This window comes from Monodelphis domestica, chromosome 2 (genome assembly GCF_027887165.1).
Source record: "Monodelphis domestica isolate mMonDom1 chromosome 2, mMonDom1.pri, whole genome shotgun sequence".
In the NCBI taxonomy this organism is placed as follows: Eukaryota; Metazoa; Chordata; class Mammalia; order Didelphimorphia; family Didelphidae; genus Monodelphis; species Monodelphis domestica.
In genome coordinates this window covers 71,465,551-71,486,315 of record NC_077228.1, presented here as the reverse complement: position 1 = coordinate 71,486,315, position 20,765 = coordinate 71,465,551, and the positions used below count along the sequence as shown (strand labels likewise).

Below are 20,765 nucleotides of genomic sequence, written 5' to 3'. Positions count from 1 at the left end.
TTATTATTCCTTTTAGCACAATAGTATTCCATCACCAACATATACCACAATTTGTTCAGCCATTCCCCAATTGAAGGGCATCCCCTCATTTTCCATTTTTTTGCCACCACAAAGAGCGCAGTTATGAATATTCTTGTATGAGTCTTTTTCCATATTATCTCTTTGAGGTACAAATCCAGCAGTACTATGGCTGGATCAAAGGGCAGACAGTCTTTTATTGCCCTTTGGGCATAGTTCCAAATTGCCCTCCAGAATGATTGGATCAATTCACAACTCCACCTGCAATGAATTAATGTCCCAACCCTGCCACATCCCCTCCAGCATTCATTACTTTCCTTTGTTGTCATGTTAGCCAATCTGGTAGGTGTGAGGTGATACCTCAGAGTTGTTTTGATTTGCATCTCTCTGATTATAAGAGATTTAGAACAGTTTTTCATGTGCCTATTAATAGTTTTGATTTCTTTATCTGAAAATTGCCTATTCATGTCCCTTGCCCATTTATCAATTGGAGAATGGCTTCATTTTTTGTACAATTGATTTAGCTCTTTGTAAATTTGAGTAATTAAACCGTTGTCAGACGTTTTTATGAAAATTGTTTCCCAATTTGTTGCTTCCCTTCTAACTTTGTATTGCATTAGTTTTATTTGTACAAAAACTTTTTAATTTGTTGTAGTCAAAATTATTTATTTTACATTTTGTGGCTCTTTCTAAGTCTTGCTTGGTTTTAAAGTCTTTCCTTTTCCAATCATCTGACATGTATACTATTCTGTGTTCACCTAATTTGCTTATAGTTTGCTTCTTTATGTTCAAGTCATTCACCCATTCTGAGTTTATCTTGGTGTTGTGATAATTAAAATGGTGGAAGATATAAACTGTGGCAGTTAAAAGAGTGTTTGGCTCAAATTATGACCTCAGAAAATATGGTTTCAAGACAGTGCCTTATTTTAAATCAAATATAAGGTGGTCGCCAGGGGAAAATTCCCAATTATTAAATATACCCAAGTCATATGGGTTTTATAGAGATTTTAATTCATACAAATGAGGAATTAAAGAAAGGGAGAGAGAGAGAAAAAGGAAATAATGAGAAAAAGATAGGCCGGCCCAGGCCAGCCCTGGCCAACCCAGGCCTCCCTAAAGGAAAGGAGATTTAACCCAGGTCCAAGCCCTAAGAGAAAGATCAGTCAGTCCTTTATCCACTCACCACAAGATTTGTCCAAGCAAGGATTCTAGTGTTCATTAGCTGCCTTCTCCAGAGAGAGTTCCTCTGAGACTTCCTTGAGACTGTCTCCAGAGTCAGCTTTTCGTCTCCTTTTAAAGGGAATTTTCTCCTATGTCATGTAATAATTAAAATTGGTGAGGTTGTAAACTGTAGTGATTTAAATAGTGGAAGATATAAATTGTGATAGATATAAAGAGTGGATGAGTAAGTTGTGACCGCAGGAAATATGTTTTCACTACAGTGTTTTGTTTTGAAATCAAATATAAGGTGGTCGCCAGGGAAATAGTCCCAATTATTCAAATATACCCAAGTCAGCTGGGTTTTATAGAGATTTTAATTAATACAAATGAGGAATTAAAGAAAAGGAGAGAAAGAGAGAAAAAGGGGAATAATTAGAAAAGGATAAGCGGGCCCTGGCCAGTCCTTGCCAATCCAGGCCTAAGCCCTAAGAGAAAAGATCATTCAGTCCTTAATCACTCATCACAAGATCTGTCAAAGCAATGATTCTAGTGACACCAGGACAGCTCCATCTCAGCTGACTTCACCAGCTCAATCCTCAATCTTAATGTTTCAGAATGTCCCTGAATGTATCTGAACTCCTATTTAAAGGGCATTTTCTCCTATGTCACCTCCCCTAAGTCCTTATATCTACCAATCACAGTAGATGTTTTTCAAAGGACAGACCATTCTTAGTTCACACCTGAGTAAACTAATCTTTTGAGTAATTCACACCTGAATAGACTAGGATCTCTGAGTAAGTTTTTTCCTCTTTGCTCCTTGTAAATTCACAAGTTGCCTGACCTTTATAGGTACTTAGCACCCCTTTGTATTAGTTCTAAAAATAGGCATGGCTTAAGAACTTTTTTGTCTTATTATAAGTATGGGTTTAAGTACTTTTCATTGTTCAGCAAAGAGTTTACAACTTTATCTTGCCCTAGGGCATGCTTAAGTATGGTGAAGTAGAGTTCTCACATTCCTGATCAAGTACCTTCACTGCCCAAATTGGGAATGGTCTTAACCCAGCCTTATGAAGTAGGGTCTGGGAAATTTTTAAGGTTCACAGTCACCTCCCCTAAGTTCTCACATCTACCAATCACAGTAGACATTTTCCAAAGGACAGACCATTCTTAGTTCACACCTAAGAAGGCTTTAAATTTTTGATTAACTTCACACCAGAAAACTTCTGAGTAAGTTTCTCACCTCTTTGCTCCTTGTAAATTCACAAGTTGCCTGACCTTTATAGGTACTTAGCACCCTTTTGTATTAGATCTAAAAATAGGCACAGCTTAAGTACTTTTGCCTTACTATAAGTATGGGTTTAAGTATTTTTCATTGTTCAGCATGGAGTTTCTTCCCCTAAAGCAGTCTTAAGTACTGGTGGAGTAGAGATCTCACATTCCTGATCTAAGTCCCTTCATTTTCTAAAATGGGGAATGTTCTTAACCAAATCTTATGAAGTAGGATCTGAGAATTTTTAAGGTTCACAGTGTAGAGTGTGATGTGTTGATCCAAACCTAATCTCTCCCACACTGTCTTCCAATTTTCCCAGCTGTTTTTATCAAATAGTGAATTTTTGTCCCAAAAGCTGGGTCTTTGGGTTTGTCATAGACTGTTTTGCTGAGGTAATTTATCCCAAGTCTATTCCATTGATCCTCCTTTCTTTCTCTTAGCCAGTGCCAAATTGTTTTGATGACCACTGCTTTATAGTATAGTTTGAGATCTGGGACTGCAAGTTCTCCTTCCTTTGCATTTTTTTTAAATGGTTTCCCTGTATATCCTTGATCTTTTGTTCTTCCAAATGAACTTATTTATGTTTTTTTTTTTTAATTCAGTAAAGAAGTTTTTTGATAGTTCAATGGGTATGGCACTAAATAAGTAAACTAATTTGGGTAGGATGGTCATTTTTATTATGTTAGTTCCTCCCACCCATGATCAATGTTTTTCCAATTGTTTAGATCTAGTTTTAATTGTGTGGAGAGTGTTTTGTAGTTGTGTTCATATAGTTCCTGTGTTTGTCTTGGCAGATAGATTCCTAAGTATTTTATATTGTCTTAGGTGACTTTAAATGGAATTTCTCTTTCTAATTCTTGCTGCTGAACTGGGTTGGAGATATATAGAAATGCTGATGACTGTATGCGGGTTTATTTTGTATCCTGCAACTTTGCTAAAGTTGTTGATTATTTCGATTAGCTTTTTGGTTGAATCTCTAGGATTCTTTAATTAGACCATCATGTCATCTGCAAAGAATGATAATTTGGTCTCCTCCTTGCCTATTTTAATGCCTTCAATTTCTTTTTCTTCTCTAATTGCTACTGCTAGTGTTTCTAGTACAATGTTAAATAATAGAAGTGATAATGGGCATTCCTTTTTTACTCCTGATATTATTGGGAAGGCTTCTAGTTTATCCCCATTGCAGATGATGTTTACTGTTGTGGCTCCTAGTAGCTGCTAGCATGAGGCAGCGGCCGCACCACGGGCAACAGCTTCGACAAGCCGGCTAAACCTTGTGAGGGTAGCCATTGGGTCGACGTTGACCCCTGGTGAACTAGGGCTTTGCTCATCCAGCATGTGAAGACTGCTTTGGCGGAACAGGCGGAAGAAACCAACAAGAAGGTTCAAAGGCTGAGATGGCGATGCAGCAAGGCACTGTGGAGTGCTTAGGGCGTGATGGAGCACAAAAGACAACATGGCCATCCAGTGTAGCTGAGGAAGTCTCCAGGTGTAAAGACTTTTTGTGCCAATGGACCCAGGCTTCCAACGCCGAGAGAGTGGGACTGTCTCTGTGCATCGACTTTTCCACTTAAATCTTCATGCACAGGTGTCTTTGTGCACAAAAACTCACAAAGACAATCGTCATCCTCGGTTCGAGAGACAACCAACATATATATACACTGTTCATTATTTTTAGCAAAGGCCCTTCTATTCCTATACTTTCTGGTGTTTTCAATAGGAATGGGTGTTGCATTTTATCAAAGGCTTTTACTACATTTATTGAGATAATCATGTGATTTTTGTCAGTTTGCTTGTTAATATGGTCAATTATGTGAATGGTTTTCCTAATATTGAACCATCCTTGCTCTCCTGGTATGAATCCTGCCTGGTCATAGTGGATAACTCTTTTGATGACTTGCTGGAGTCTTTTTGCTGTATCCTATTTAAGATTTTTGCATCTATATTCATTAGGGAGATGGGTCTATAGTTCTCTTTCTCTGTTTTTGACCTGCCTGGCTTTGGGTTCAGTACCATGTTTGTGTCGTAAAATGAATTTGGTAGAACTCCTTCTTGGCTTATTCTGTCAAATAGTTTGTTTAATATTGGGATTAGTTGTTCTTTGAATGTTTGATAGAATTCATTTGTGAATCCATCTATATCTGGGGATTTTTCATTAGGGAGTTTTGATGGCTTATTCAATTTCTTTTTCTGATATGGGGTTGTTTAGTTAATTTATTTCTTCCTATTTTAGTCTAGGCAATTTATATTTTTGTAAGTATTCATCCCTATCACCTAGATTGCCATATCTGTTGCCAAATAATTTGGCATATTTGTTTTTAATGATTGCCTTAATTTCCTCTTCATTAGAGGTGAGGTCTCCTTTTTAGTCTTGGATATTGTCAATTTGGTTTTTTTCTTTCCTTTTTTTACTTAGACTGACTAGTACTTTGTTATATTTGTTTTTTCAAAGTACCAGCTTCTAGTCGTTTTTATTAAATCAATAGTTCTTTGACTTTTATTAATTTCTCCTTTGATTTTTAGGATCTCTAATTTAGTCTTCTTCTGAGGATTTTTAATTTGTTCGCTTTCTAGTTTTTTAATTTGCATGCCCAATTCATTGACCTCTGCCCTTCTTAATTGGTTAATATATGAACTCAAGGATATTAATTTCCCCCTGAGTACTGCTTTGGCTGCTTCCCATAGGTTTTGAAAGGATGCTTCATCACTGTCATTTTCTTCAGTGAAGTTATTAATTGTTTCTATGATTTGTTCTTTAACTGGATTTGGAGAATCATATTGTTTAATTTCCAATTAATTTTTGATTTACCTCTCCATGTTCCCTTACTAATAATTATTTTCATTACATTATGATCTGAGAAAATTTCATTTATTATTTCTGCTCTTTTGAACTTGTTTGCAATGTTTTTATGCCCTAATACATGGTCAGTTTTTATGAATGTACCATGTGCTGCTGAAAAGAAGGTATATTCCTTTTGTCCCTTTTTATTTTTCTCCACATGTCTACTAACTAATTTTTCTAAGATTTCATTCACTTCTCTTACCTCTTTCTTATTTATTTGTTGGTTTGATTCATCTAGGTCTGATAGAGGAAGGTTCAGGTCTCCCACTAGTATAGTTTTTCATCTATTTCATCCTTGAGCTCCTCTAGTTTCTCCTTTAGAAATTTGGATGCTCTGCCATTTGGTGCATACATGTTGAATACTGATATTTCCTCATTTTCTATACTGCCTTTTATCAGGATGTAATTACCTTCCCTATCTCTTTTAACTAGATTTATTTTTACTTTGGCTTTGTCGGATATTATGATTGCGACTCTTGCCTTCTTTTTGTCAGTTGATGCCCAATAGATTTGGCTCCACCCTCTTACTTTCTCCCTATGCGTATCTACCTTCCTCTTGTGTGTTTCTTGTACACAGCATATGGTAGGGTTTTGGATTCTAATCCACTCTTGCTATTAGCTTGTGTTTTATGGATGAGTTCATTCCATTCACTTTCAGTTATGATTACCACCTGTGTATTACCTAGCATTTTGATTTCTACTCCTGTTCCTGCCTTTTATTCTTTCACGATTTCCTTCTACACCAATGTTTTTTTTTAATCAGTCCCCCTACTTCCCACCCTTATTTTACTTCCCTTTCTACCCCCCTACCTTCTTATTACCCCCCCTTATTTTCCCTGTAGTCATTCTAAAATTAACCCCCTTCCCCCTCCCTCCCTTGTACTGCTTCCCTCCCCAGCAATCTGTTTTTTACCCTTCTACTCCTCTATAGGGCGCAAATCTATTCTCTGCCCGAATGGATTGGATTGTTCTTCCCTCTTTGGGTCAATTTCAAAGCACATAAGAGTTGAGTATTTCCTATCTTTGACCTCTTTACCCTTCCAGTGTATTGATGTTCTCCCCTCTCCCACTGTGACAAGGAAATCACTTTAAAAGACTGATATATATTAATTTAAGGTCGCCAAGGAATTCAGCTATGTAATTCCTAAATGAAAACTCAAGTCAGCCGTCAGCCTTTTATAGAGTTTAATTACAAACAGGAGGAAGAAAGGAATTAGAGAGAGAGAGAGAAAGGGGAGAGAAGGGAATAGGGCTTAAATACCCCCTCTGTTTAGGCTGGGCCAAAAGGCCCAAGCCCTTAGATAGCTGGGGCAAAGAAAGGAGATCAGTCCCTATTACTCACGTGACAAAATGGAGAAACAGTCTCCGGGGCCTCCACCTCCAGCTTCCTTCAGAGCAAGCTTCTCAGAGCACCTCTGCAACCACTCAGAGCCAAAACTCTCCAACCACCCCCCTCAGTCCTCAGACCCCTCTATCTTTAAGGAAACCATCCAAGTTCCCTCCCCTCAGTTCTCACATCTACCAATCACTGACCATCATTTTCCCTGTGCCAATGGTGGCTCTAGCTTAACCCAGGACCGCCCAGAGGTCTGTGGCTTTGCACATGTCTGTTGGAGGTCATATTCTCAAATAATTAAATCTTGATCTTTTGCTACAGCCCTTCCTAAATCCTGTTACCCTGAGTAGGGTAGAGATTGGAATAATTAAATTTTGATCTATGCTGCAGCCCTTCCTAAATCCTGTTAGGACTGAGTAGGGTGGATATTGCAATTTCCAAGACTTGGTTCTGTCATTCCAAGTATCTCCATTGTATCAATTCTAAAATCAATCATGACTCAAAGAAATTCCTGTTCTATGCTTAAGCATAGGTCAAAGTCCTTTCCATTGTTCAGCAAAAGGTTTCTGTTCTAAAGTAATCTTAAGAAGGGAGGAGGAGGAACCTCCCATGCCAATGGGGTTCACATTCCAATAGCCAAGACCCACTATCAATAGGAAATTTTTCAAGTATGAAATTTCCCAATGGTGAAATTTCCAACATTTATAAGTCTTAAGAAATTTTAAGGTTTACACCACCATGAGCTGCTTTGTGACATATATATTTACCTCCTCTTTTTTCTTTTCCCATTTCTTTTAATATTAACCTATTTTTTTAGCTCTCTCTATATGTATGTGTATATATATATGCATACACATGTGTATGTATTTATGCATGTATATATCTATATATCTATTTATGTCTTGTCCTTTCATGCTATACAATTTGTCACTGTTCCTTCTAAGTGTACTTCTTTTTGCTGCCCAGTTAATAACAGTTTTTAAGAGTTACCAATGACCTCTTTTCTTATACGTATCATTTTAACTTATTGAGTCTCTTAAAAAATGTTTTTTTGTTTTTCTTTTTTCCCTCTTTTTTAATTACTTTTTGATGATTCTCTTCAGGCTAATGTGAGACCTTTAGTAAAATATTCCAGAGAGTTCTCCTTGATTCTTTTTGTGTAAAATATTTTTTTAATTAGTAATTTGAATAACATAAGGGTAGCCAGCATTGTGAAAAGCTTTAAGTCAATACTCTATGAAGATTGAATGGAGAAACCAGGGGTATTTAACCTGGAGATGACAAAATTTGATGTGAAGTATGTGGTAAATACAGTTGTCTTCAAAGGTGCTATTAGGTAGACAGGGATTAGATTTGTTCTTCTCAGTCCTAGGCGTCAGAACTATGAACACTGAGTAGAACTTGGAAAGAGACAAACATAAATGTGATAGAAGAAGAATTTTCCTTACAGTTACAATTAGTTAACTTTAAAAATTGTATTTTACATATATATATGTAAATATATTTGTGTGTATATATTCTTCTCTTTTCTCTGTCTCCCCTGTCCCTGTTTTCATTCTTGGTCTATTGGTCCATTCTTAATCTTGCAGTTGAAAATCAATATCACTATACATACCTTCCTATGTTCTCTAGTGCTAGATATAGCTTTATTCACTTCTTGTAACATAATGGACCTGGAGGAATTGTAGATATACTCGTGCTTCCTCTGTTATCCTCACTAATTGTAACTTCTCATCTTTTGAAATTCATTCTGAACATTTATGTCACCCTGTTTATATTCTGATTGTTTTCATCACGAATCTCAAGTTATTTCTCTTTTTTAGAGAGGTATACACCTGGTTCACATTATTTGTTTCTACTGGAATCCTTACCCTCATGCTTGGTACTTTCACTGTACATATGTCTCCTCAAATATCTTGGCTTCTTGGTTTATCAGTCTCCTAGTTTGTAAATTCCAATGATCTTTAGTTTTACTCCATCTCAGATACACACAGATGATTATATCCTTCATTTTATTATTAACCATTACGTGAAGTTTTTTTAAAAATTCATTTTATTTTCATGAAAATCTGTCATCTCCCTTCTTTCTTTCTACCTTACCCCATTGAGAAAGCAAAAAGAAAAAATCTGTAACAAAGATGCATAATAAAAGCAAATTACTTTGTTGACATATGTCCTTCTCAACTTTTTTTTTGTCATCTTTGACAATACAATGCATGTGAAGTAAAACATCATGTGCTTGAATTTGAAATCTAATAATTTTTGATTTGTAGCATTTTTTCATATTCAGTCATCCCTTGCTATATCACAGTTTACTTATTGCAGCTTCACTGTATCACAGTGTTAAGAAATATATATATACACATGTATAATTGTTTATCACAGAGTTATGCTTATTGTAGCACATTATTGACTGATGGAATGAAAGGTGACCAAGGTGCTGTTTTCTGTATTCTGGGTGCTGATTGTCTTAGTAACTGTAGGTTTATAAAAGTGTGGAAAAGATTTATAGGAGAGTGGGAACGGTTTATAAAGCTTTAAAATATACATAAATAATAAAATGATGCTACTACTTTGCAGATTTTCACCTATTGCGGGTGTCCCAGGAATATAACTCTTGTGATTAGTGAAAGATCAATGTAAACCAATTATTTATAAATGCCTATTTTGTCCCAGTAACTAGATATTTGCTGTATGCTAGATTCTAGGGTAAAGGTGCAAATAACTAATCCCTACTTTCATTGAGATTACATTTCCATTTTAATGATGGAGGCCAGTATATAAAAATATATTCCTTATAAATATAAAGTTATTAAATTCAAATACCAAAAGAGTAGTTAAATATAATGTAGTTTAGGAGAGAACTTAGTAACCCCTCCCTCCTTCGAGGCTTTATGATACTGTCAAACTTGTCTTTGTTCCCTCTATAAGACATTCTCAATTATCTCTTGAGGAGTTAGAATTTTTCCTTTTGAGAAAGATCCTTGATCTTTTATTTATTGGACAATGGCTATCATTCTTATCCGTTGAATCAATACCAATGTTTTATTAGAGAAACTTGCTGAAAAGCTTCCCCTTACCCTCTGCCAGTCCTGTTTCCCTTCTAATTTTAACCACATTAATTTGATTGAGCAAAACTTTTTCATTTTTATGTAATTAAAATATTATGCTTGATCTTTAATGCTCCTATCACTTGTTTTTACCATGAATTCTTTCCCTTTCCACAATTGTTTTGATATGACCTTTGATATCTAGCTCTTGGATCCATTTGGAACCTTTTGTAGTGTATCAGGTGAGACCTTAGTTTAATAAATTAATTTCTACTTGAATACTTTTCACTTCCCCCAATTAACAAAAAAATTAAAAACAACAACAACAAGAATAGTAATAATAGCTAGCATTTAAATACCTTCTAAGGTTTGCAAGGCACTCAAAAAATATTATCTCATTTTATCCTCACAACAATCCTGGTAGGCAGGTGCTATTGTTTCTTTTTCTAGTTTATAGACAAGGAAACTGAGGTAGCTGTAGATTAAATGACTTCTTTTGAGTTACACAGCTATAAATAAATAAGATTGGATTTGGATACAGGTCTTCATGATTCCTCATCAAGTGTTCCATATATTATTCTATACTACCTCTAGGAATCGAAAAACATTACAGAAGTTAAAATAGGTAAAACTTTGTGTCACTTTTAAACCTGTGGTCATTTGCCTTTAACCAAGTAATTGATAAAAAATGTTCAGGAGAATGCAGTTAAGAAAATTTCTCATATTTCTTTCATAGTAACTTTTTTTTTAAACCCTTACCTTCCCTCTTGTGTATTGGCTCTAAGGCAGAAGAGCAGTAAGGGCTAGGCAATGGGGGTCAAGTGAGGGCAGATTTGAACCCAGGACCTCTGGTCTCTTGGCCTGACTCTCAATTCACTGAGCGAGCCACGCAGCTGCCCCCTATAGTAGCTTTTCAAATCAACAATAAATCACGATTTCTTGTGTTTAGCAGGTCCCAGTTAATATTGTTTTTCCTAATTTACATATCGCCAACCTTGTAGTAACTCCCCTATTCTTCATGATACTTCAACCATCACTTTGGCAATGATTTAGGACCCAGTAGTCCCAATTTCATATATAGTGTAAGAGATAGTTCATTCAAACCAGAAGGCTTGATCTAGTTTAATGAGTTGATCAAGTTAAATCAAGAGGTCTAACTTCATTATCTTAGTCTTTTCAAATCCAAAGGTTTATTAGGAAGCAATGGATAGGAGGTGGGTATGGAAAGCAAAATAAGTATCATATTTACCTTTTTTTAGTCAGTAATCACCATATTGTCCACACTAAAAAGCCCTCCTATATCATTTGATCCTCCTTCAGTGTGGCTTAAGAATCACCTATCTTTTTTATGTTCATTGGTTTTCCTAACTAGTATCAGTTTATCTAGTTTTTGCACTTTTGTCATTATTCTTACAATATTGTGCCACATGTTTTTATTCTGTTACCTGACTTTGCTTCTGTCTTCTATATTTTTTCAAAATCTTAATTTTCTGTACAGCCTCATCTTTAGAAAATTTGAATTTTTCTTCATAATAGTGATGTATTTTTGTGTTTTCAACATTTCATTCTTGAGATCTTTTCTTTTCTCAATTGACTTCTTCCTATCAGCCTTTGTAATCAGATTTTGTAAAATATAAGCTACATATCAGACTACACCTTTTTTCCTTCACTGTTAATAACTGCTATGAGGAAGTAGTCACATTAGCTCAAGATTTCCTTTATTTAAATCTGAGTACTTCTACTTCCTTTCTGTCACTGCAAATGAGAATTCAAAGTAGAATTTGCCTCTGTTTGTTCATTCACTATTTGAATAGGAAACTATCATTAAGACAAGTTAAGAAATTATTCTTCTTTTGGCAGAGAGTTTCAGCAAAATATCTTGATAATTAAAGTTCCCTTTTCTATATAATTTACTTCATGATGATGACCATGCCTCCAGCTGTTCCATCAATAACAATAGTTCTTGGTCACCTTTAGGAACAATTATAAAGTCCTCTGATCCCCTCTTATTTTTCAGTGTTTTTTTTTTAATATCTTATTCTCCTCTTTGTAGTCTAATCCAATGACACTGGCCTCCTTGCGAGTCCTTGTATAGAACTCTCTATCTTCTATTGTTGAGCATTTTCATTGGTTATTTCCCATGCCTAGATTTCTTTCTTTTCACCTCCATGTCCTGGGTTCCGTGACCTTTTTAAAACTTAACATAAAATCTTTCCTTGTGCAAGAATTCTTTCCTGATTCTCTTTAATATTAGTGACTTTTCAAATTATCTTCTGTTTCTTATCGTGTGTGTGTGTGTGTGTGTGTGTGTGTGTGTGTGTGTACAGTAACTTGTATGTCTATGTAATATATCTAGTATGTCATTGATGATTGCATGGAGTCTCCTTCATTAGGATGTGAACTACATGTGAAAAGAGATGATATTTTGCCTATCTTCATATTCCCAGTGCTTAGCATATTGTGTGTCACTGTAGTAAGTAATTTAACACATGCTAGAGAGAGAGAAACTAAAAAAGGGCAAGGTTTATACATTCTAAAGTTATAATTTATAGTCTTCCCCAAACAAAAGGCAAAAATCTACAACAAGATAAACATACAGTGGGCAGTTAACAGTTTTGCTTCATCAAACAGAACTGTGGATCCTTAACTTCAAGGACGAACTAAAGAATTATTTTAAAAAAACATTAAATTATTCTTTAACCACTTCTTTTTCAGCTGGTCAAAGGCAAACTCAAGAAATACTAATTGGTACTAATTAATACTAATGGTACCAATTAAATTAATAAAAGACATTTTTCTTTCTCTTAGCCTATTTTTTTGGCCAAAAAAATTGATATTTATTCAAAGTCAAAAAAAGAGCTAAAAATGACAAAGGTGTTCACCCTTGTTCCACCCCTTGCCCCATTCCAGAGAAGAGGGCCCTGGATAAAATCAGGTTTAGAAGCCTTTCAGTTGAGGTCATCTAGTGGAGGTTTTATAGAATATCTTGGTGACTTGAAGGATCTTTTCTTCCTTTGTCACTGTGTTGATGGCCACATTCTCATGACCAAAATGCTCTTCACACACAATTCTATGAATATAATTCTTCTAGTTGGTGGTAAGATCATAATTAATAACCAAAGATACTTGCTAGACATAAGTGTCTCTAGCCAGTAGGTCAATCAAAACTCCTTCATGTTTATATCATGTTATTTTTGGTCCCTGTCTCTCTGCATTGGAGAGACAGTAAAGTCATGAGCATTCATTTTTCCTCAGTGAGCCAATCCATCTTTTGGCAGATATTGATGAAGATAACAACCTGAGTAATAGTCAATGTTTCATACTGATCACACAAGTTATCTTATTGCTTTCAATCCTCCCATTGCACATTTATGTAAAACTGATAAACGCCTTCCAATGTCAACTTCTCATTCTTGATTGGAATCCCTGATTGGATCTTTCATAAACTTCTTGGGTTACTTCCAGCATATCTAAGGAACAATTCTTACTCATCTGATTAGGCTTCTTCTCCTTTTACAAACTCAGGCCTTAGATTAGAATAATGTTAAAAGATTTAAATATCTGAAATTATTTTGGTATTCATTTTTTTATTGATATTTAAAGAGAGTCTGATCAAGTTTTTCATTTAGGTTAGAATTTAGAACTTTAGAGGTAAGTGCTGTCCTAATATAATTTTTGAACAGGTAACCTAAATAGGGAGGTGGGTAGAGTCTTAAGACTAAGGTGTTGGGGGGACACAGCTAGGTAGGGAATGTAGACATGGCTTACTGGGCATCCTCCTGAAGTATAGGCCCTGATAATCATGCTTTTATGGCAGTAATCTTTTGTGTTGTTTTTTTTTCCCTGACAATTTGTAAATGTATCTACTTTTCCTCTGATAGATTCATAGCTAGATTTTTAATTTATCAGTAGGCATTTTTTGTTTAGATGTTTCACATTTCTTGGCATTAAACAGACAAAAACAAGTGCTTTGGTAATTAGATATACCAATCAATACACCAATATTCATCTGTTTATACAGGACATACTGCTTTCAGACTTATTATGGATTGTTTCTTTTTGAAATTAATTCAGGTTGTACACAGGAACCTGAGCCAGGAACCTTGTATTTTGTTTGTGATGTTGGCCTGACATTACTTGACTTAACATCTTGGATTCATTAATCAGGTTGTTTATAATTTTTGGTAGTTTTTTTTTTCTTAAAATTTAAGACATTTAAAAACAAATAAACTGGGCACTGTAGCCATTGGAGTTTGTAAGGTCAATTTATGATGAATTTTTAGTTGGTTTGCTTTGTATTTTCCTAGATTGGCTCCCTATTTTTCATTATTCTTTTGTGATAGTAAAAAGTTAGAAAAAAAAACAACCCTGTTTATTCTTTAGCTAGAAGGTTTAATATTTTTATGTTTTATCTTTAAATTTTTTAAAATTTATGACTTTTTAACATTTTTCAAATCAGTGTTTTGTGGTTTTTTTCCTTTCTATCCCCTTTCCACACTTGACAGAGATCTTTTGGGAGGACTTTGGATGTTCTGTTTGTTTCTTGATATCTCCTGTAAATTATTTAATGATAAGCTTTAAAGGTAACCTTTAAAATGGAGGTGTTCTAATGGTTGATTTATTTTGTTTTGTACAGAGCTCAGGAATTATTAAAGGATACACTATAAAATAATATATTTATTAGTTTTCATTCCAATTTTACTTAGAACATTAGTTTGGTGGGGCAGCTGGGTGACTCAGTGGATTGAGAGTCAGACCTAGAGATGGGAGGTCATAGGTTCAAATCTGGCCTTCAACACTTCCCAGCTGTGTGACCCTGGGCAAGTCACTTGACCCCCATTGCCTAGCCCTTATCACTCTTCTGCCTTGGAGCCAGTACACAGTATTGACTCTAAGATGGAAGGTAAGGGTTTATATAAAAAAAAAGAAAATTAGTTTTGTGTAGGATTCATTCATATCTTAAACACTTTCTAGATGTCAAGAGTATAATTAAAAGTTGTCATCCTAATGTAGGATATATGACATGTTAATTATTGGACTTGAAAATAAGAGGTTTTCTTATGATGTCATTGTAGTTATTATTTTTTATTGTTCCAAGAATTGGGAGCATTCATCTTTAAATGATTTCACTGTTTTTATATTCTTGGCAAATTGCTTAGACAGAATATGTAATGGAATATTCTCCATTGTGTATTTCACCTCTGTTTTTAATTTAATTCTGTTGAGAATCATTTTTTAATATTTTTTACTGAGATTTAAAAAAATTTAATCTGTACAAAATTGCCTTCTTATTATTGACTTGTTCCATTATCATTTTTGCTTGTGGTTAATTTCATAGTATGGTACACCTTTCCGTTTGTGTTTTTTGCTTCCAGGTTTGAAGAATTTGTGCACACATAGCTGTCTTGGCTATGGTGGAGCTATAGTGAAGTTCTTTTATTTTATTTAGCAATTATAAATCTAAATTTTACTTGGCTACATTGTTATATTTCTTTAGTGATAAGTTTAAAAGATAAAATTGAGAACATTAAGAGATTACAAGGAAATGTCATATAGGATTGTAGTTTATTTGCAATTTCTCATCACTACAATTATCTAACTGCTAATCATGCACTGTGAGGCCCTACCTCTGTATTTCTTGTGGTGCTTTGAAGGGACAGGCTGTTAGACTGATCACTGAACATCTTTTCTTAGGTATTCCTCAGGCATCTTAAAGCCAGCATGTCTGAAACATAATGATTCTTCCCTCAAAACCTAACTATCTTCTAAGCTTCCTATTTCTTTTGAGGATATTATTCATTCTGCCTTGAATCCTTGGAGGCATCCTTGGCTTTACCATTTTAGTTATTCCTATCTCTTATCAAGGTTTGTCAACCCTTAACCATTCCCATATTTATCTAGACCTCTTCATTGTTCAGCACCTTATTCTCCATTGTAAGGGCTTTTGAAATAAATCTCCCTGCCTTTCTAGCCTTTCCTTACTTCTTTTCTCTATCTTTTTCACCAGATATCAAACTTTCTGCCCATATCTTCCAGTATATACTACTTGTTTAGTCCAAAACTCTCTCATCCTCTCCAGTCTGTATTAGACATCTCAAGTTTAAGATAGTTCTCCTAATAATAAGAGGGTCTGCATTTGTGATTTCATTATATAGGAAGCTCTAAGTGAAGAACTTTTTCTGTCAATTTATTTTATGGTCTTAAAGTGTAGCGTAGAAGATAAACTCAGGGTCTTATAGCTAATATGAACTCTTCCTGATCTTTCTGATTCTGAGGCCAGCTCTCTTTTCTCTAAGCTATTCTGTCTCCTGGAATTAGTAGTTGTCTCCATTCATCAGGCAATGCCATAGTATTCCTTTCTCTTATTGATTATTGTTATTTTCTAAAATTGTTAGTGATCTCTGTGTTGTGTGCATATGTATGCTCCTATGCTTGCCTCAAGGCCTGGACCCTCTTTGCTGACTATCAAATCAAACAGTAGATTCCAATTTGCAAACTTATTTTATTGTGAAAGGTTGCTGATTCTTTCTTGCATTTTATTTTGAGTAATGTAGACTTTGGATATTCTTTCTATAGGTTTTGAATCATAGATGGAAATTTCATTACCTTTAATCATCACTACAAATGTCTTACTTTCTTCAAATACACAGAAATTAAACAAAAAATTTATTTGATTTCTGCTATGTTCCAGACACTGTCAGGCACTGGAGAGTACAAAATCAAAGAACAAAACAACCTTTACTTTCAGAAAGCTTATGTATGTAGAGAGGATTTTACATTTTTAATGGATAAAGTATCATAATTGATAATAGTGTAAAATCTTCTAATGAATCCGAAGTTGTCATTTTAATTGTTTACTTTAAAATCCAAATATAAAGATGAAATTGCAAGAAATTTTGCATAGGCAGATATTAGTTTATATTGTTTGCTTCATATTCTAAATACATCTATCATTTGTCACCCCCTTCCCAGACAAAGAAGCAGCCTTGGTACAATAGCACATTAGCATCACGACGGAAACGCCTCACTGCTCATTTTGAAGATTTAGAGCAATGCTACTTTTCTACAAGGATGTCTCGTGTCGCAGGTACTTTATCTATTTGTACTCTAAAATATCAATGCTTAAGTGTTAGATGCATTTTACAGTTTTTTTAAGCCTAATACATAGAAAGATGGCTCCCTGTTCATAACAAAAACAAAAACAAATTCAGGACAAAAAATTTATTTAAACTACATTCTAGTAAATAAGATAGTAACTTCAAATAATTAGTGTTTTGAGAAAGACCTAATTATAGGAAAGTAGCACCTATATTTTTCCTAGAAAAAAATTTTAATAGATATAGGTCATTAATCAGCAAGTATTTATTAAGCACTTATTTTATGTCAGGTACTATGCAAAGGTCTGTGGGTGGATGAAGAGTAAGTGTTTTTCAGGCATGGGAGCCAGTTTACATAATGGCATAGAGACAGGGAAGAGTGTAGTTTCCCTTAGGGAAAGCAATTTGATAGAAGATTGGAATAGGCAATTAGGAAAGTAGGATTTAGAAGCAAATTGCTGAATATCAAAGAAAAGCAGTAATAAATGCATCTATGCTCAGTAAATATGCAATTCTTTTATTGTCATTGAAAAGATAGTTTGGGTTTAAAATCTTGCCTTTTGACACTAAATTGTGATACAGTATCCAGGTCACTTAACTTTTCTGAGACTCACTAAAAATGAAGATGTATGCCTTGCTCAGAATAGTGTGAACAAATTCTTCCTTCTATTTTGTCAGTCATTGAAATGGGACTTAAATTTTCTTTGGATTTGTCCTGTTTAAAATTCTTAAAACATCTTAGAATACAGATATTATGAATGTAGGTAAAAGGAGAATGGTAGAGTGCAGTGGTGTCAAACTCAAATAAAAATGTCTACTATACCAGACCTAAGGATCTTAGAGGGGGCTCATCTTGACTTAGAAAAAATGACATATGAACATTATGTATTATTGTTTTTTAATTTTCTTAACTTTTCTCTAGTTGCTTTTTAATCTGATTTGTGTAGCATTTTGGAGTGTTTGTGTTTGATACCTCTGGTGGAGTGAATAGAGAGAGCCAGTGCCAGGGACAAGAAAATCTGGGCTTAGATTCTGTCTCTAGCACAGTGATGGACAACCTTTTGAGCTTGGTATGTCAAAATTCTCCAAATAGCCAAGCATAACTTGAGTGGAGAGTCACTTTGAGGAAAAAAACCCATGATTTTACAATATTTATAGTCTAAATAACAAAAATGTATAATTGTAATATAGAACTATGTAATAAACCTAAAACTAATTATTTAACTTACCTGCTTAGTGACTTATTTGTTCATCTGTCAGTTGGTTTCTTTTGTTGTTCTTGATATTATTTAGCTTGTGTGGGGTGCCATGAACTGAGATAAGTGAGGGGGAAGGGGAATTCTTTAAGTAATTTGCCTATTAGTGACTTTTTTGTTGCTGAATTTCATTGGCTAAATCTTCAATTGAAGGCTGGTATTTTGTACACTTCAAGCCCAAGCAAGCACTACTAATTTCCTCTGTCAATCTGTTCCTTTTGTTGGTTTTGATATTATTTAATACTGAGAATAAGGTCTCACAAAAGCATGTAGGGGGAAAAATTGTGAGTCATTGCTATATTTTTCAGGGTGCTAAAAGTATCTGGTAATCAGTTCCAGGCACTCCTCCATTGCACATGGACCAGAGTCCCTCCCAGTCTTTTACTGGACCAGCTGTGTGCCTCCCCATCTGGGGTTGCTTCAAGAGCAGCTGCTGTCTCCCCCTCAGTCTGCCTGCTGTGCATGCTCCTCCTCCATGCTTCCATGGGAACTCCACATGCCCTAGCTGCTTGGCATGCTCTGCCTGCCACTCGGCCTGTGACCAGAGTATGGAGCAAATCTCCCCCCCCCCCCCCCCCCCCACTCACCCCTGGCCAGAACATGGCCAAGGCCATGTCTGTGGGCATGAGGCTCCCTGGGCAGCTCCTGGGCCCTGAGGTGCGCTGAGCCCACATGTAGCCTTGTGTCATCAAAAAATGGCTACACGTGTCAGTGCTGAAACATGTGTCATAGGTTCGCCATCTCCACTCTAGTACATACTTGATTGTAATCCTGAATAAATAACTTAATCTCTGATTGTTAGGTAATTCTTGAAGACTGTAAATTGAAGAGCAGTTAGCCATCTATTTTAGTAGAAATGGTTTATTGAGAAGAGGTTACTAGAACTGTGTGCCACTCCATTTTATTCTCATGCACACACATTATACATATATCATTTCCTCTAATGATTTTAAGAAATCCATCAATATTGGTATATGGGTTTGCTTAAAATTGATGGTAAACAATTTTTTATCTGATGAACGTTCTTTGCTACTTAGGAATAAACCTTCAACCAGATGCTTCTGCTAGCTGTATTAGTCAGTAAACTATATCACAATTATAATAAATTGAAAGTGACCCAAGTCCTGAATTCTTCCTCTTATTTGTCTTCATGATGCTGAGATTTATGTATTGGGAATGGCAGAGCTCTGAAAATAAGAGATGGGAAAATTGAAAAAAAGAAGACTTAAACTTGAATGTTTTGTTTATAGAAAGTTTTAAAGTATCTCCCAAAACAGTTATTCCTTTATTATTATTATGAGTAATAGTGGTAGTTATAATAGCAGTAGCAGTAGTAATTTATGATATCATCAATATAATCAACTCATTTTTGTAGAAACTCCTTCCTCCAATATAGATTGACAATTTATCTATAATTTGTAGTCAGATAATTGCTTGAGGGCAGAGTAGTGGCAGTTAAATGCTAAATGACTTTCTCATTATCATAGAACTAATATGTACCTGAGGGAGGACTCTCCAGGTTTTCCTGACTTGAAGGCTAACCACTTCTATACATTATAATAAAATGCTTATCCGTATGTTGTTCAGTTGGTTTCAGTTGACTGACTCTTTATGACCCTATGTGGTAAAGTTACTGGAATGGTTTGTCATGTTCTTATCTAGTTTATTTTACAGATGAGGAACTGAGGCAGACAGGGTTAAGTGATTGCCCAAGGTCACACAGTAATTGTCTGAGTCTGGTTTTGAACTCATAAAGATGAATTGTCCTGATTCTAAACCCAATGCTCTATCCACTAGCGGCTAGGCTTATTGCTACAGACTTGGTTAATTTATTTTACTATGGTATATATTCTTTGAGGATAGGCTCAATAATTTTTTTAAAGGCAAGGAATAATGGGTCTGGTTACTTTTTTTTTAATCAAATGAGCAAAATTGATTTAGAGAGATGATGTTAATTCCTTATGTCTCAGGAATTGCAAGGGTATTTTATGATTTACATAGAAAGTTAGTCCATAGAAGGTCTATTGATGAATTTGAATATTTGAAATATTTGAAAAGCTGTCACTTTTATACCAGTTTGTTCATAATCTAACAAATGTCCAAGTAGCTATACATACTTTTGTTATATCTACTTTTATCTGAAAGTTTCTTTTCAACAGTGAGTCATAAGAAGTAAGCTAATAATAAGTGATATTAAAACTGGTTAAGAAAAAGCATTTGGAAGGAGAGAGAAAAGGATTTATGGGTTTATACTTAAATAACATTGAGATAAAATTGAAATAAAGACATGGCATATTGGTAGAGATTAATTAAGACTTAACAGAGATTTAGAAGATTTCTAGTACAGTAAAATAAAATGAAAAGAAAATACTATAATTGAATTTTAGTGTTGCTTTAATGGGTTATAAGATCCATTTGCATACCCCTTCCTGGAGAAACTGAAGCACAGGGAGCTGAGATGCCTTGAACAAGGTTTTATGCATAATAAATGGTTTAACTTTTTTTAAGTTTAGTGTGTGTATTTTTTTACTGATATTAACCTTTTTTATAAACAACTGAAAATTTCACTTTTTACAATTTCTTCAATAGATGGGGAATGGACTCATAAACTAGGAAAATTTTCACATCAGATATTTTATATCAGCCAATAATCATTTGGATAGAGCTAGGGGAAGCAGCAGGGTCATTATATTTGTTTTATGTACTGGACTGAGAATTAGGAGACCTGATTTAAA

The 20,765-nt window shown here is 34.8% G+C and overlaps 1 protein-coding gene across 4 annotated transcripts in view; it reads left to right on the top strand.

The window, feature by feature from the left end:
* COP1 (COP1 E3 ubiquitin ligase) overlaps window positions 1-20,765 on the top strand; it is a 329,094-nt gene that overhangs the window by 115,560 nt on the left and 192,769 nt on the right. For all 4 annotated transcript variants that reach the window (XM_007480833.3, XM_007480832.3, XM_056815582.1 and 1 more), the window contains one exon: window positions 16,650-16,764. In XM_007480833.3, coding sequence (XP_007480895.2) covers window positions 16,650-16,764 — 115 coding nt within the window. The remainder of the gene's footprint in view (window positions 1-16,649; window positions 16,765-20,765) is intronic.